We start from the raw sequence: 13,369 nt of genomic DNA, 5'->3' as shown, positions 1-13,369 counted from the left end.
GATCTAGTGATTGCTCCTGCTGCTTTTTTTTTTTTTTTTTGCATTCCCGCATGGTTCTTTTTGTAGTGCAGTCACTGTTTTCTAGCAGGAGGAATGCTTTCTAGTGTACAGTTCTGTTTTTTCAGTCATTCACATCAATGATCAGTATATGTAATACATCGCATTTATGTTACTTTTGGCATTCTGAGTATCTACATGTATATATCGAAAAAGGTTTCGTTCAAAACGTTTTTTGATGAAACTGCCTATGTCTACCAAACACGTTACTTCTACTTTATACACTTAACATTCTTGTGTATTGTCATGATCATTGAATTGATGCTTATAATGATGATGTAGCCGCCATACACACATGTATACACGTATGCATGTCAATACATGCAATGTACATACATTGTACACTTATTGGTATAATTATACATAAAATATATTTATATGCAATTATTCAATCATAATAATATTTGGAAATAAAGTAGTTAACATTCTATTGTATTCTGTGTTATGCTTGGCAAATTTCCTGTGTGTTAATCAATGTCCACTTTGCAATATTATTAGTATATTTCGCAATACTATTTCGCAATACGAACGCGCCTTATATTGTCGGAAGTCCTCGAGAATTATTCATTCCTTTAGTTAGTAACCAACTTGTTTACAAATGGTTGAAGAACGGTGCCTTTCGATTGACTTTTTATTGGGTAAGTTCATGCAGTATGTATACAACACCGATGCACGAAGTGAATAACATAACGTACAGCTACAGATGTTACGTAGCAGCACCCTTCCAGTTACCTCCATGATTTCTAGCAAATTACTCAAGTGGGGATTGATTACTAAACGATACTCATCCTCTTCTTCCTCATCTTCTCCTTTCCCCCTCTTCCATCATGTGATAATGGAAGGCCGAATTCATGTCATTGTATTTTTCTCTGGGCATAAGTTCTGAAATGATCTCACTTACCTATTTGACAGTCTTTTTGTTGTCAGAGTTGTTTTGATAAAAAAAAATGTAAAAGGCCTAGCAGACAGACACTCTACCAGTGGAGTTACCTGGTCGCCAATGATCAACCCAGTCCAGTTCTGCTACACTTTCTAAAATAGGAGATGGATACAGTCTACTACAGTAGTTATTTTCGACCATATAAGCATTTTCATTCTATAGATGGCTCAATCAGCATAGCTGTCATTCTATACCATATCCTCCCTCTGAGGAGGGGTAGTTTTTTGTTGTGAATCTTGTAGCCTGCTTTAGCTTAACCCATTCACCCCTAAAGACACATTTGAACTCGTCCAATACAAAGGTTGGAATAGTTCATTATGAAATTAAAGGGGTAAATGAGTTAAGCTTCTGGACTCTTTCCATCATCTCAATGCGTTAGGACTCTTTCCATCATCTCGATGCGTTAGACTTTATTTAAATGGTCAAACAGTTTACGCTGTACTACCTCAGTGTGCCTATACCATTATGGGATAAACTTCATATTTTTTTATGTAGATATGTTTATACAGGTAATAGTTTATGTCACAAATTTATAGCTTCAAATAATTAATTCAGTATTAATGACTTGCAGGATGTCTTGCATATTAAAAACATATGACATATAGGCCTAGCTAGTTATTGATGTCATCATGACTGAGTGAAACAGCTGTACCAGTTCAGATTTGGATCACATTTAGATCTACTAGAAGATCTGAGCCACTTTTTTCCTACAATTTTATTTCTTTCTGATTTGGAATCGAAATAAACATGCTTTTGGCATGTGTCCATGCAATACTTTCCTTATTTATTCACATTTGACAGACAAGGTTTTCAATTCATTATTAACTTTGCTATTTCAGAGATCAAATTTAGGAAATATCATGAAGATGGAGTGCTAATGGGAAAGGACATAGAAGACACATTCGGTCATTTTATCAAAAATCAAGATAATTTAAGATCAGTTCTTATACAATTTAAATCACATATAAAAAACATCAAAAAAAAAAATCATGGAGTCTTTAATTTATTTCATATAATGTGCTGAAATCTTTTACTACCTGGTACACCCAGTACACTATAAGTTTATATAATAAAACCTAAGGGTTACTTTCATTGGATTGTTTCATTGTGTACTTACTGTTTATTTATTTATTTGCAGCTCAATGTTCGTCCAATCAGAAATGCAGGAGAACATACATGTGATAGAGTTCTTAAATCAGGCACATCACTTATGAGTTGTAATGGCTGCCTCTAAACAGGTGGACACTACAGACCAGCAGGAGACACCCCTACCCCTGGGCTGGCAAAAGGCTAAAGCTGTCACGCCCGACCGTAGGGCTCAGTTCTACTATGTCAGTCACAATGACTGCTATACTACTTGGAGTGATCCCAGGATTTGTAAGTATCCTTATTATTATTCTCAAACATGCCTTTATGTTGGCATTATAAAGTTTCTTCTGAAAAAAATATTTATCATTATCACTTTACATGAATTGATTTTGTAACCCATCAATTTGGACAGTTTTTTACTGTTAAAAGTTAATGATAAAAATAAATACCATATTCAAATACCTTTTTAAAGTGGACTTGCTCAGTCTATGATTTAAGGTCCAAATGTGACTTAAGGGGTAAATGGGTTTAAGAGCATGCATTTCTATTCAAAACCTTACCTTTCACACTAAAGCTAGGTAAAGTCCTCTAATATCATTACAAGACCTATACTTTCCTTAAACAAATGAAATTCACAAGGAATAAATGTATTGGCTTAAATAAAACTGAATTCTTACGTACTTATAAAAATATCAAAAGTATAAATAAAATATTGTTCCAATCTTCATGTAAGGTTCTTCGATGTCACAGCATTCCTTATAACTTCTGTCATCAATTATTTCGAACCATGAAGCCAAAATTCTTGATTTGTTGCCTGTAGCAAGCTTGCTAATGCATCCTCGATACTCCAGGGGGTACACTCACTTTTTGATCTCTGCTCACCTGCAATATGTCAGGAGCAAAATTGAAGGCATGTGGCTAGCTATTTGATTGGTCTCAGGAAAAAAACCCTGACCAATCGCCAGGCTGATACCTGTACATGTCCTTTGATTTGAAGATTACAGAGGAGCAACACCCAACTTCAAAGCCTGACCACTTTTATCCGACCGACAGATTCTTTTCATGTACATCAAGTGATCAAACTAGTCTTCTCGTCTCATCCACAAGCTTGTGCACACTGAGCCTTCAATTTAGCTATGACATATTCTAGGGGTGCAGAGAGCGAAAGTAAGCCTAACCCCTGGAGTATCGAGGATGGCTGAAGGGCCATCAAAATATATTTAAATAAGTTACCTTGAACTAAACTTCAGGGGTCAAATGTGTTAAAAACAACTTCTTCTTCTGATGATGAGGCTTAGAGTCATAATATTTGACCTACAAGTTACATACATTGTTGAAGACTGGCTGTAAATTAAATGAATGGCTGTGTCATATTTCAAGATCAGTCTTGTTCAGATTAAAACAGAACTATCAGGCCTTCATTCGTGATCTGTAGCTGAGTTGCTAGGGTAGAGAAGTTAAAAACCCTCTTAATTTTGTTTGAAGGCAGTTAAGTAACTTTGACCCACTTTGACGGTCATACAGGTCAAACATGTTAATTAGTTATAACAACGCTTGTAAGAACCATGAGGCCGAGAGTCATGGCATTTAGCCTGTAGCTGGCTGATGTGAATGAATATCAGATAAAAGTTAAATGAAATTGCTTCACTCTCAAAGCCATAGCTAGATGTCTTAATTATGATATTCCTATGTCTTCTTAATAATAATGATAATATACAACATTTGATAAAGTGCCCTATCTAGTTATAATAAGCCACTCTAAAACGCTTTAAAACTATTGGGCATGATATCATTATATTAGGCTTGCTTGCTGTAATATTAATGGTAGGCTATTGTATCATAACACACTTAAAAAAAAATGAGCAACGTTCAGAACTATAAAGTCGTAAAGAGTCAAAATATTTGATCTGTAACTTGCTAAATTTAATCATTTCTTTATTAAATGTATTTGACTAACCCTATTAAATAACCGACAAGTACAACAGGACCCTTGGGTTTACATTTTTAATTGAATAGTAATGAGGCTATTTGATGTTACAGATGACTCAGAACCAGTCCAGCAAGGTTTGTTTCTAAATCTTTACCATTTTGTCAATCATGTCAAACTGAACTGTGAACATTTTCCAATTCTTTGATATTAGAAAGTTATTAATTTGGGTTTGTCTGTCTGTCTGTCACGCTTCGTTTCCGTACAATAACTGCAACAAATGTTAACCAATTTTCTTCAGACTTGATAACAGGGTTAAATGCCTTAAGAGCTCGACCAAGTTCGACAACCACTTTAATCGGAATCCATTTTGCAGAGTTATGGCCCCTTGATTTNACAAAGGGCAATAACTCTGTAAGTTACTGTTAAATAATTCCCAGTTTCGAACTCATCCGAGATCTTTTGATATAAGGCTACATACAGAGTTTCATCAAACTTCTTTTTTTTTTACATTTCATTTTTTTTTATTGATTTTCATGTGAACAATTACATTAAGACCAGAGACAAAACATTACATTGCATAACAATTCATTACATTACAATACCCATAGGATTATATACATGCTTGACTTCAACATGAGCACTGCTAAATTTGGGAACATCAGAAATTACACTCTGCACTGATTTTTTTTCTCTCTTTAATATACATATTTATTAACATGCCCTCACATACCTCCACCTTCATCGGTGATTTAGTTGGATCTAAACACAATAGTTTCAGAATAAAATATGCAAGTTCATTTTGAAGCAATTTGTTCACCTAGTTTCTTCCAAGTTTTTTTAACAGCGCCCATATTAAATTTAATTTTTAACTTAGCTTTTGCTATAGATAAGTACACTTAGACGAATAGACATACAGCAAGACCAATTTCCATCATCAGTGCAATATTCATTACCATACCGACAAAGACTTTGTTTATATTTTACTTTGTTCCTCCCTTTCGGATAAAGCATGCCATCCTCCCCACCTTGTAAGGAATTTTGTGTATTCATTTCTTGATTTATACACAATCTTTTCTACCTCATAGTATTGACATATGTGTGATTTTAAGACTTCAAAACACACATAAATTTTCTTAACTCTACAGTGATAGACATATTGCTTAAACAGCAGCGACATCATATTAATCATACCATTATGGCGACCATGAAGACCTAGCAGTAAATTCCTTAAAATTTGATAACAATGTTTGTGTTCCTCTGTCTTTCCACTCATCTCAGGCACTCTTTGGTTTTTGTGTGATAATTGCTGTAGATATTGTGCAGATATATCAACCAAATTCTGTATCCACATCCGACTCATGCTAAGTTTGCCAACCGATGTCATTTGTGCATATTTAGAGATAAATAATGAGGTTAGTAAATTCTGATAGATTAAACGATTTATTTACACCGTAATTAATACCTACATGTTCAATAAAAAGTCTAACTTCTGTATAAAGCTTTTTTCGAGTTTCAAGCTATACATTATGTCTCAACAGCACAATACTCACGTGTTTAAACCTAACCTCAATAATGTTTACCTACAATATGCCCTGCAAGCGGGAGATATAAATTCCACGAACTTGCTTGTTTACCATTAGAACAAGTTTGTGAACCACTCTTGCATGCGATCATAATTTATTGATTTATGGCGTTTTATGGATTTGGACACACTGGCCCTCTCAGTATCTATAATCATGAACAGATTGAGTTTGAAATTTATCAGATTGTTATTTACCATTAAAGCTTCAAAAAGGCTGACAGTCACTATTAATTGTAAGACCTTGAAAGATCTAAAAGTTTGATAATCCTTTTTTTAGAGTTGAGCATCATTTTGGTAATATCATTATCCTTCGTGGATTTGAGTGGACAGTGTCTGCTCAATATTTGGAGTAATTATTAACTAATTAACATCAAAATTTATAAAAAGTTTAATTACCATGCAAGCTTGGATAAGTTTGATAATCACTTTGTCTGTCAATAATTTTTCAAGTTATGAACACTTAATTATGCTAAAATGTTATTTTTACTTAAAATGTAAATTATAACTGGTATTTTATGAACTGCAACTGACTTCAAACGTCATAACACTTAGGTTTATATACAAGAAAACCTTCAGAAAGGCTGATAAACATTATTAAAACATTTGACTCATAGTACATGACAGGTGTATGTCGCACAGCTTCACGGCAACCAAGTTCAAGATACGTTTGTAATAATTTGTTTACAGAGCAGTCTGTGCTAGAGTACATAATAAGAGCGTATGACTTTATCAATGCTGAATATGGTGACAGGGACCGCCAACAACAAGAGTTTTACAAATATTATCAGCATTGTACTCAAGTGGGGAATGAGGAAAGCATTCGGGCTTGTCTTAACGCCTTGCAGGAACAGATTTGTGTCAAGAATTTCCCTCCACCACATTCAGTACCGGAAGAGATGGTTGCCAATACGTTTAAACAACTTCAAAGTGTGATACAGTAAGGCCTTTGATCATGACCAAGTTATCATGTGAATTTAGATTATAATTCATAAAATATGTATTTTTTTGTTACTCTTTGCATGTACATATACTGACGGCGAATTGAATTATTGCTAATTTCTATGTTGACTCGATCAACTATAGATCATCCAATAGTGATTGTTGTTTCATACAATTTCAAATTCCTAGAAATATGTAAATGTGTGATTTATTGTGAATCTCAACCCTTGGAGACAGATTCTAAAGTTACCAAACATCGAAGCTTATCTAAGTTATTGTGAGTCTCAACCCTTTGGGAAAGATTCTGAAATCACCAAACATGAGTCTAATAATCTCCCCCTTGTGTTAAGATTTCATTTCTTATTCCAAATCAATTAATATTTACCACTAATGCTCAAAACACAGTAAAAATGGAGGATGAAAATGACTTATTCTTCATGACTACTTACAGAGTGTGTATACGAGAGGGACGGGTCACACAGGAAACCTGTCAGGACTTGTTGTTTGAATTCCTCCTGAATTTGTTACGGTACGGACCGGGATCGTCTGCCTCTTACTTCATTGAGGAAAGATTGATCAGTACGGAACACATGGAGGAGTACTTGAAGGTAGGCAAATGCCAACCTTCTACCAAATCTTATCATATAAATACAGGAGCTTACTTCATGACCATTTATATGATATTTACACACTTGCCAACTCTTTGTATTTAGGAGTGAGACTCCCGATTTGTGGACCCTTAGATTTAGTATATTGCTATATTCTAAGATATTTTGATTTCCTCTGAAAGAACAACTCAAATTATATTATTTTAAAGTGTTATTTTATCCCTATGTACGGTCAATTTATTTATGAATCTCCCCAATGGAAATTTAAAAAGGTTGGCAAGTATGAATTTATTAAGAAAAGTCCAAGGTTTTTCCTCCGATGACCTATAATGAAGAATTAGTGACGAGTATCTTATACATTTCATATGAAATGGAAATGAATGTGAAATTCACTGTTTACATAACCAAGGTTTATTGTAAATATTTTGAACATTAAAACAACATCTTTCTCATACTGACATTTGAAGCAATGGGAACCAACAGCCAATCAAAGCTTTTCTAGGTGTTTCTAAACAGGTTTTTATAGCACAATTTAACAAGGTAGTTTTGATAAATTCAGTGATATCCACTTTCTGATGAAAGGCTATTAATGCTACGGAACTGTTCAATTTTCATGGACATAAACACATTATTCAACTCTATGAAATCGCTCTCGACCAAAAGGTAGTGTTTAATGTACACAGATATTACATACATTGTAAAGATGTTTTTGAGGACAAGTGATAAGAGAAAATTAAATTCAGGTATATAGCAAAAGTGGAAAGGGGTGGGGGGGCGGGGTCCAAAATGGCCCTTCCTTTGATTTTAATTTTCTTTTGTTGAGATGTAGACCTAAACTTTATCACAACAAAAACACCAACCAAAATTCAAATGAGCACTTGGTTCGTTTTCTCAAAAAGTCAGTTTTTTCCCAAAAGATAAATGTTGTCAAACTAATAATGCATTGAAGGATCATTTTTGATGAAATTCTCAAAAAGTCAGAGTTTTTTCCCAAAAGATGAATATTGTCAATTTAATAATACATTGAAGGATCATTTTTGGTGCAACCAAAACTAGGGATCAAAAAAATCAAATGCTACAGTATACATATAAAAATCTGTTGCTATGGTGAGTTATCAGACATTTACAGACAAATCAACAGCTGGAAGCCATCTCAAGCAATGATATTTTCAGACAAAAAATGTGTTCATCTTAGAATAGTAGTCTCTTATAACTTTTGTATACCAAAAATATTTTGATTATGGAAGGACTAGGTCATGAACTACCAGTGACAAAAATATCACTCCCAAATATGTGGTGGAACATATTCAAAGAAGGGATCAAATGACCATATGGTCTATACATCAGAATTCATGGCTATGTGTATATAGTCTAATCATTATGACTAAAAACTGACAGAAAAGAAGAAAATATTTGTTCCAGTTTAGATGGAATGAATATTTAATCAAGAGAGAATATGTTTGGAAAAGATTCGTTGGTTTGTTCCTTTTCAAGATGGCCACCAAAACATTCATTCTACTGCCTAATCAGTTGTCAGATTCCCAGACAATTTTCTTGCAATAGCAATGGAATTCAGAGATTGTATGTTTGTTTGTTACTTTGTTTTTATATATTTATCAAAGTTAGACACCGCTGATGACATTTACAGATAATATTTTGTGAGATGCAAGAGTATGATATGTGTTCGAATGACAGACTTGGAAGAAAAAATGATGCGAGGCTTTGAGTTTCTTTTCAACCTGGTGATTCTAGATTCACAAGAAAACTACTTATTTCTAGCTTTGTCGGAACTGCTTAGCCCTTGGGTGTAACTGTTTTGGATTTTGAAGATTTCTATGATAATAAGATAATAAATGTATGAGCACACATTCCCATAGTTCTTTGACCAACTGGGCATTGGCAGTAGTAACCTTTGGATTTTTATCATTTGGTGTCGTGCTGTACTGATCCAAACATTATGTTTAGTCTGGTTTTTGTGTCTGGAACAAATCTGACAACAGATGAGGTTTAATGAGAGTGCTGATTCACCCATATTTCATAATCTTTACTAATTCTGACTTTGCCCTCTTGCAGAGAGCTGGTTGTTTTCACCCTCTGGGCCAAACAGTTTGTTTTTGTAAGTAGAAACTTCATTTGACGTGCAAGTTCTGTCTTTACTGTCAGTTTCTGATGATCTTTGAAATTTTGTTCCCTGTATCCAATTGAGACATGCAGTCACAATCTCTAGTACTTCCTCAAATATATCAATGAAGCGTTTTGATATTAGTTGAGTTCTAAAAAATATCCAACTCTTAAGACGGTCATGCAAAGACTCTACAATCCATCGGGATTTAGTAACTGTTCTGCCAATGTTAGCCTGTAGATCAGAGTGTTGTCTCTGACCAGCCTTAAGATATGAGTGCATACTGGTATTAATACCAGATGCCTCTAACATTGACAGGACATATCTAAAACCATTATCAACGACTACATTGTCGTCTTGCTCCGACCATGTGAGTTTGTCTATGATGTTTTTGTAATGCTTGCATCATATTGGCTTCCAGAGAATGGTCCTACTGTGTCCAAAATGTATAAGCCATCAGGTAGAGCTATGCTCATGAATTTAAGATAATTACGGTCCTTCTGGCTACCGTAAGACATTCTCTGAAGCTTATTGACAGCACTTTTTTTAATGTAAATATATGTACCATTTATTAGGCTATTACTTTATCTCCAAAGAATGTTTCTGAGAATAAAGTATTGTGTGAAAGTATATGTTCCCTACTCAAATGGTCAGGACCAAGAAACACTGGAACAAATATAATGTATTTAATGAGTAGGAAATATCCCCTAGAAGCAATGTAAAACGAAACAGCTGATGATAAAAATTTTAAAAAATGATAACAAAATGAATAACAACAAATTCTAAAAAGTGGCAAGAAAATTAAGTTTGATCTCAAAATTGATTATTAACAAAACCTTTGTCAATAAAGCCAAGTGATGAAATAAATTGGAATTTGGATTTTTTGGTGACCTTACATTCACTGACAGGTTTATTGTAGGCTTGCAACGAATTTCATTACCAATTACCTGTAATCAGGTGCATTGCTTTTTAGGAGACCCCAGGAAGGTGTCTTAGGCCCTCACCTTTTTGGGTACATAGGTTACTTTGTTTAGCTGGAAATAGTCCCTTTTCACATTTGGAAATGTTTGCGTCATAGTTCTTTAAACTTAACGTGATGTGGAAACTAATTAAGGCATTGGCAATGGTTCTAAAATCTACATAATTTATCTATGATTTATTTAATTTATTTCATTTATATAATTTATAAATCAATATTTGTCTGTGAATAGTTTTGTACTAATAAACTTAAAATGAAAAACATGAGCATTTCCACACCACCACCATTTCTACTGTTACAGTATTCAAAGCTTACAGATTTTTAAGTAAATTTTTTTAGGCTTTGAAAGGGGAAGGACTTACCAGAATTAATGACAGTTTGAAGGAGTGGCATTATGTACCTGAGGATCCTAAGAAATTTTTGTACCAATCACATTCTCACTACTGGGGAGTCTTTATCTACAAACTCATCAAAATCATCCTTGGGTAAGCAATTAACACTAGATTTTTTTTTTCTCAGTGGATTGACCTGTATAAGGTTTGGAAATCATTACAAACTAATTCTATTTCAGTCATAGGAAAATTAGTAACATTTTATTATGTAGGTATGTTGAGAAAGGCACTGATCATGAACCATGGTAGACATATTCAAGGGTGCAGTGTGTTTTGTTAACCATTGATACAGTACCTACGATATACTGACGAGCGACAGGGGGGTGGGGTAGGAGGGGATATAGGAATCACCCTGTCCGTCCATCTGTCCATTATCCTTACTGGCTTGTAAGCACAACTGCTCCTTAACCATGTGTTGGATATTTTTGTAATTTGACACAGTGAAAGCACACCTTATGTAGATGTGGATGATGAAAGGAATTTGCAATTTGACTATTTTTCTTCTGCTCCAGAAACCTTGTAAACGCAACTCCTCTTTCACTGTTTTTTTGATTTTTTGGTAACTTGGTAGTGTTAAACTACATCTTATGTACATGTGCATGAAGAACTGAATTTGTGATTCAACTCTTTTTGCTAGAGTTATGACCCTTGGAACTTTAACTTCTGCTCCAGAAATCTTGTAAGTGCAAGCGGGGGGTATATCTATGTGAGCTCGCTCCCTGTTTGAATTGTTTGGTAGTTATCAGGATAAGAATTTCTAGCTGATTTACTACACTAAACTCCTATAATACTACTTTTGATAGTGGATGTATGATATCAGGGTTAATATGTAAACTTGGTATAATTCCCAAATTTTCAGTAACTACAAAAGTGACAAAGTTTATGACCCAGAGATTCATCAACAGTTTCTGGATCTGTACCTGTTCTACTTCACACAAATCACGGAGGTACCAGATGATTTTGTCTCCCATTTACAGTATGCAATGAAGAGGATAGCGACAGCTTACCCTGGCAAACATAATGAGAACCCATATCAGGTAAGATTTTTAGCTCACCTGGCCCGTAGGCCGTCCAGCATCAACTTTTTTCTTTAAACAACTTCTTCTGAATCACCAGAAGGCCCAGGATGATGATATTTAGCCAATAACATGCTGGGATGAAGGGCTATTAAGTTTGTTCAAATTAATGACCTTGACTTATATTCAAGGTAACAGTGGTCAAATATTTTTAAAATCTTTCAAATAACTTCTTCTGAATAACCATAAGGCCCAGAATGTTGATATTTGGTAAGTGGCATGCTTGGATGAAGGGCTATCAAGTGTTTTCATTTGAATGACCTTGATCCACTTTCAAGGTCTTATTTGGTTTAATGTGTACACACCTATAAATGACCTAATCTCGGTAAACAAAAGGTCTAGTGTGGTGATAATTTGCAAGTTACATGCTTAGATGAAGGCCTATACAGTTTGTTTAACATAATGACCTTGTTTGTCTTTCAAAGTCACAGGGGTAAAATGTGTTTAAATCTGTTAACAGGTTCTTTTGAATGACTTATAGTCATAAATACTGATATTTTGCCTGAAACTTTATTTTAGTCCACTTTAAGGTTACAGTTTTGAGATTAATACTAGGTGAGTGATGTAGGCTCATTGGGCCTCTTGTTTTCTGTTGTAGTTTAAACATGACCTGTCATATCATCAATGTTATCACTAGAAGACTTTCTTTATGAATTCACATGACTTCAACCATAACATATGTGAACTTCTACTATGTACATGTATTCATAAGACTTTTTGTTTGGTGGTAACAGACGAAATACTAAGACAAACTTAAACAGTGGATATTGATGAATACAAACATAATGTAAGAGTTCCAGCATGCATGATGATAGACCTGTTCATAAGAATTTATTGTAGTCCTTGGGTGATTTTCTCTGGATCAATTTTTTTTATAGGACTTGGTTTAATTTTGATAATTTTTCCGATTAATTCCTTAAGAATTTGACCTCTACGATGGTGATGTCTATGAGCCATAAAATAGAGGACTGATCACATGACTTAAGGTTTTGTCCGATAATGATAGACAAGTACAAATTAGGTGGCAGTTTTAAAACTGATGCTAGAAAAGAAAAATTCAACAGCCTGTATCAAAAACTTATTTTTATGCAAGAACCGCTGTATCACAAAAAGAAAATTGATTAAACAAAGGAGCCTTCTTGTAAGCAATTAATGTGTTGAAGACATCATCTATTAAACAAAATTGAAGAAAGATGCACCTTCATAAGCATACAATTGATTTAACAAAGGCACCCTCTAGTAAACAGGGAGTTGATAAGACCCTTTTATAAACAGGAATTTGATTAAACAAAGACTTAATTTGTTTTGATAAAGGAATCAGTGAGCACAGATAATAATGACATAATTAATTAAGGATCAGTAAAACAAAAAGTTGCAACTAAATGATTATTGTTTCCTCTTGAACAGGTTCTTCAAAAGCCAGACATTCTCCGGAGACATTGGCAAACTGTAGGAGACACAATAAGCAGTGATAAGTTTCAAGAAAAGCATGATGATATATCTATGGACATAGTCAGAAATATGGTCGACTGTATAATGTAAGTATGTAACAAGTGTGTGTAAGTATGTAACAAGTGTGTGTAAGTGTGTGTTAGTATGTAACAAGTGTGTGTAAGTATGTAACAAGTGTATGTAAGTATGTAACAAGTGTATGT

At 34.2% G+C, this 13,369-nt stretch overlaps 1 protein-coding gene across 3 annotated transcripts in view; it reads left to right on the top strand.

Moving 5' to 3' along the window:
* The first annotated feature begins 638 nt into the window (after nt 1-638).
* The window catches only part of LOC110463301, a 38,404-nt gene continuing 25,673 nt past the window's right edge, over nt 639-13,369 (top strand). The window contains exons 1-8 of one of the 3 annotated variants that reach the window (XM_021517797.1): nt 639-695; nt 1,837-2,374; nt 4,127-4,150; nt 6,286-6,535; nt 6,989-7,145; nt 10,586-10,731; nt 11,498-11,675; nt 13,122-13,252. In XM_021517797.1, coding sequence (XP_021373472.1) covers nt 2,218-2,374; nt 4,127-4,150; nt 6,286-6,535; nt 6,989-7,145; nt 10,586-10,731; nt 11,498-11,675; nt 13,122-13,252 — 1,043 coding nt within the window. In that variant the 5' untranslated portion in view covers nt 639-695; nt 1,837-2,217. Of the gene's footprint in view, nt 696-1,836; nt 2,375-4,126; nt 4,151-6,285; nt 6,536-6,988; nt 7,146-10,585; nt 10,732-11,497; nt 11,676-13,121; nt 13,253-13,369 lie in introns of those variants that run through there. The other 2 variants (XM_021517796.1, XM_021517798.1) reach the window with 2 other exon arrangements.

The sequence above is a fragment of the Mizuhopecten yessoensis genome, unplaced genomic scaffold (genome assembly GCF_002113885.1).
Source record: "Mizuhopecten yessoensis strain PY_sf001 unplaced genomic scaffold, ASM211388v2 scaffold10885, whole genome shotgun sequence".
Classification (NCBI taxonomy): Eukaryota; Metazoa; Mollusca; class Bivalvia; order Pectinida; family Pectinidae; genus Mizuhopecten; species Mizuhopecten yessoensis.
The sequence above is the reverse complement of the archived record's forward strand: the minus strand, read 5'-3'. Positions and strand labels throughout refer to the sequence as shown.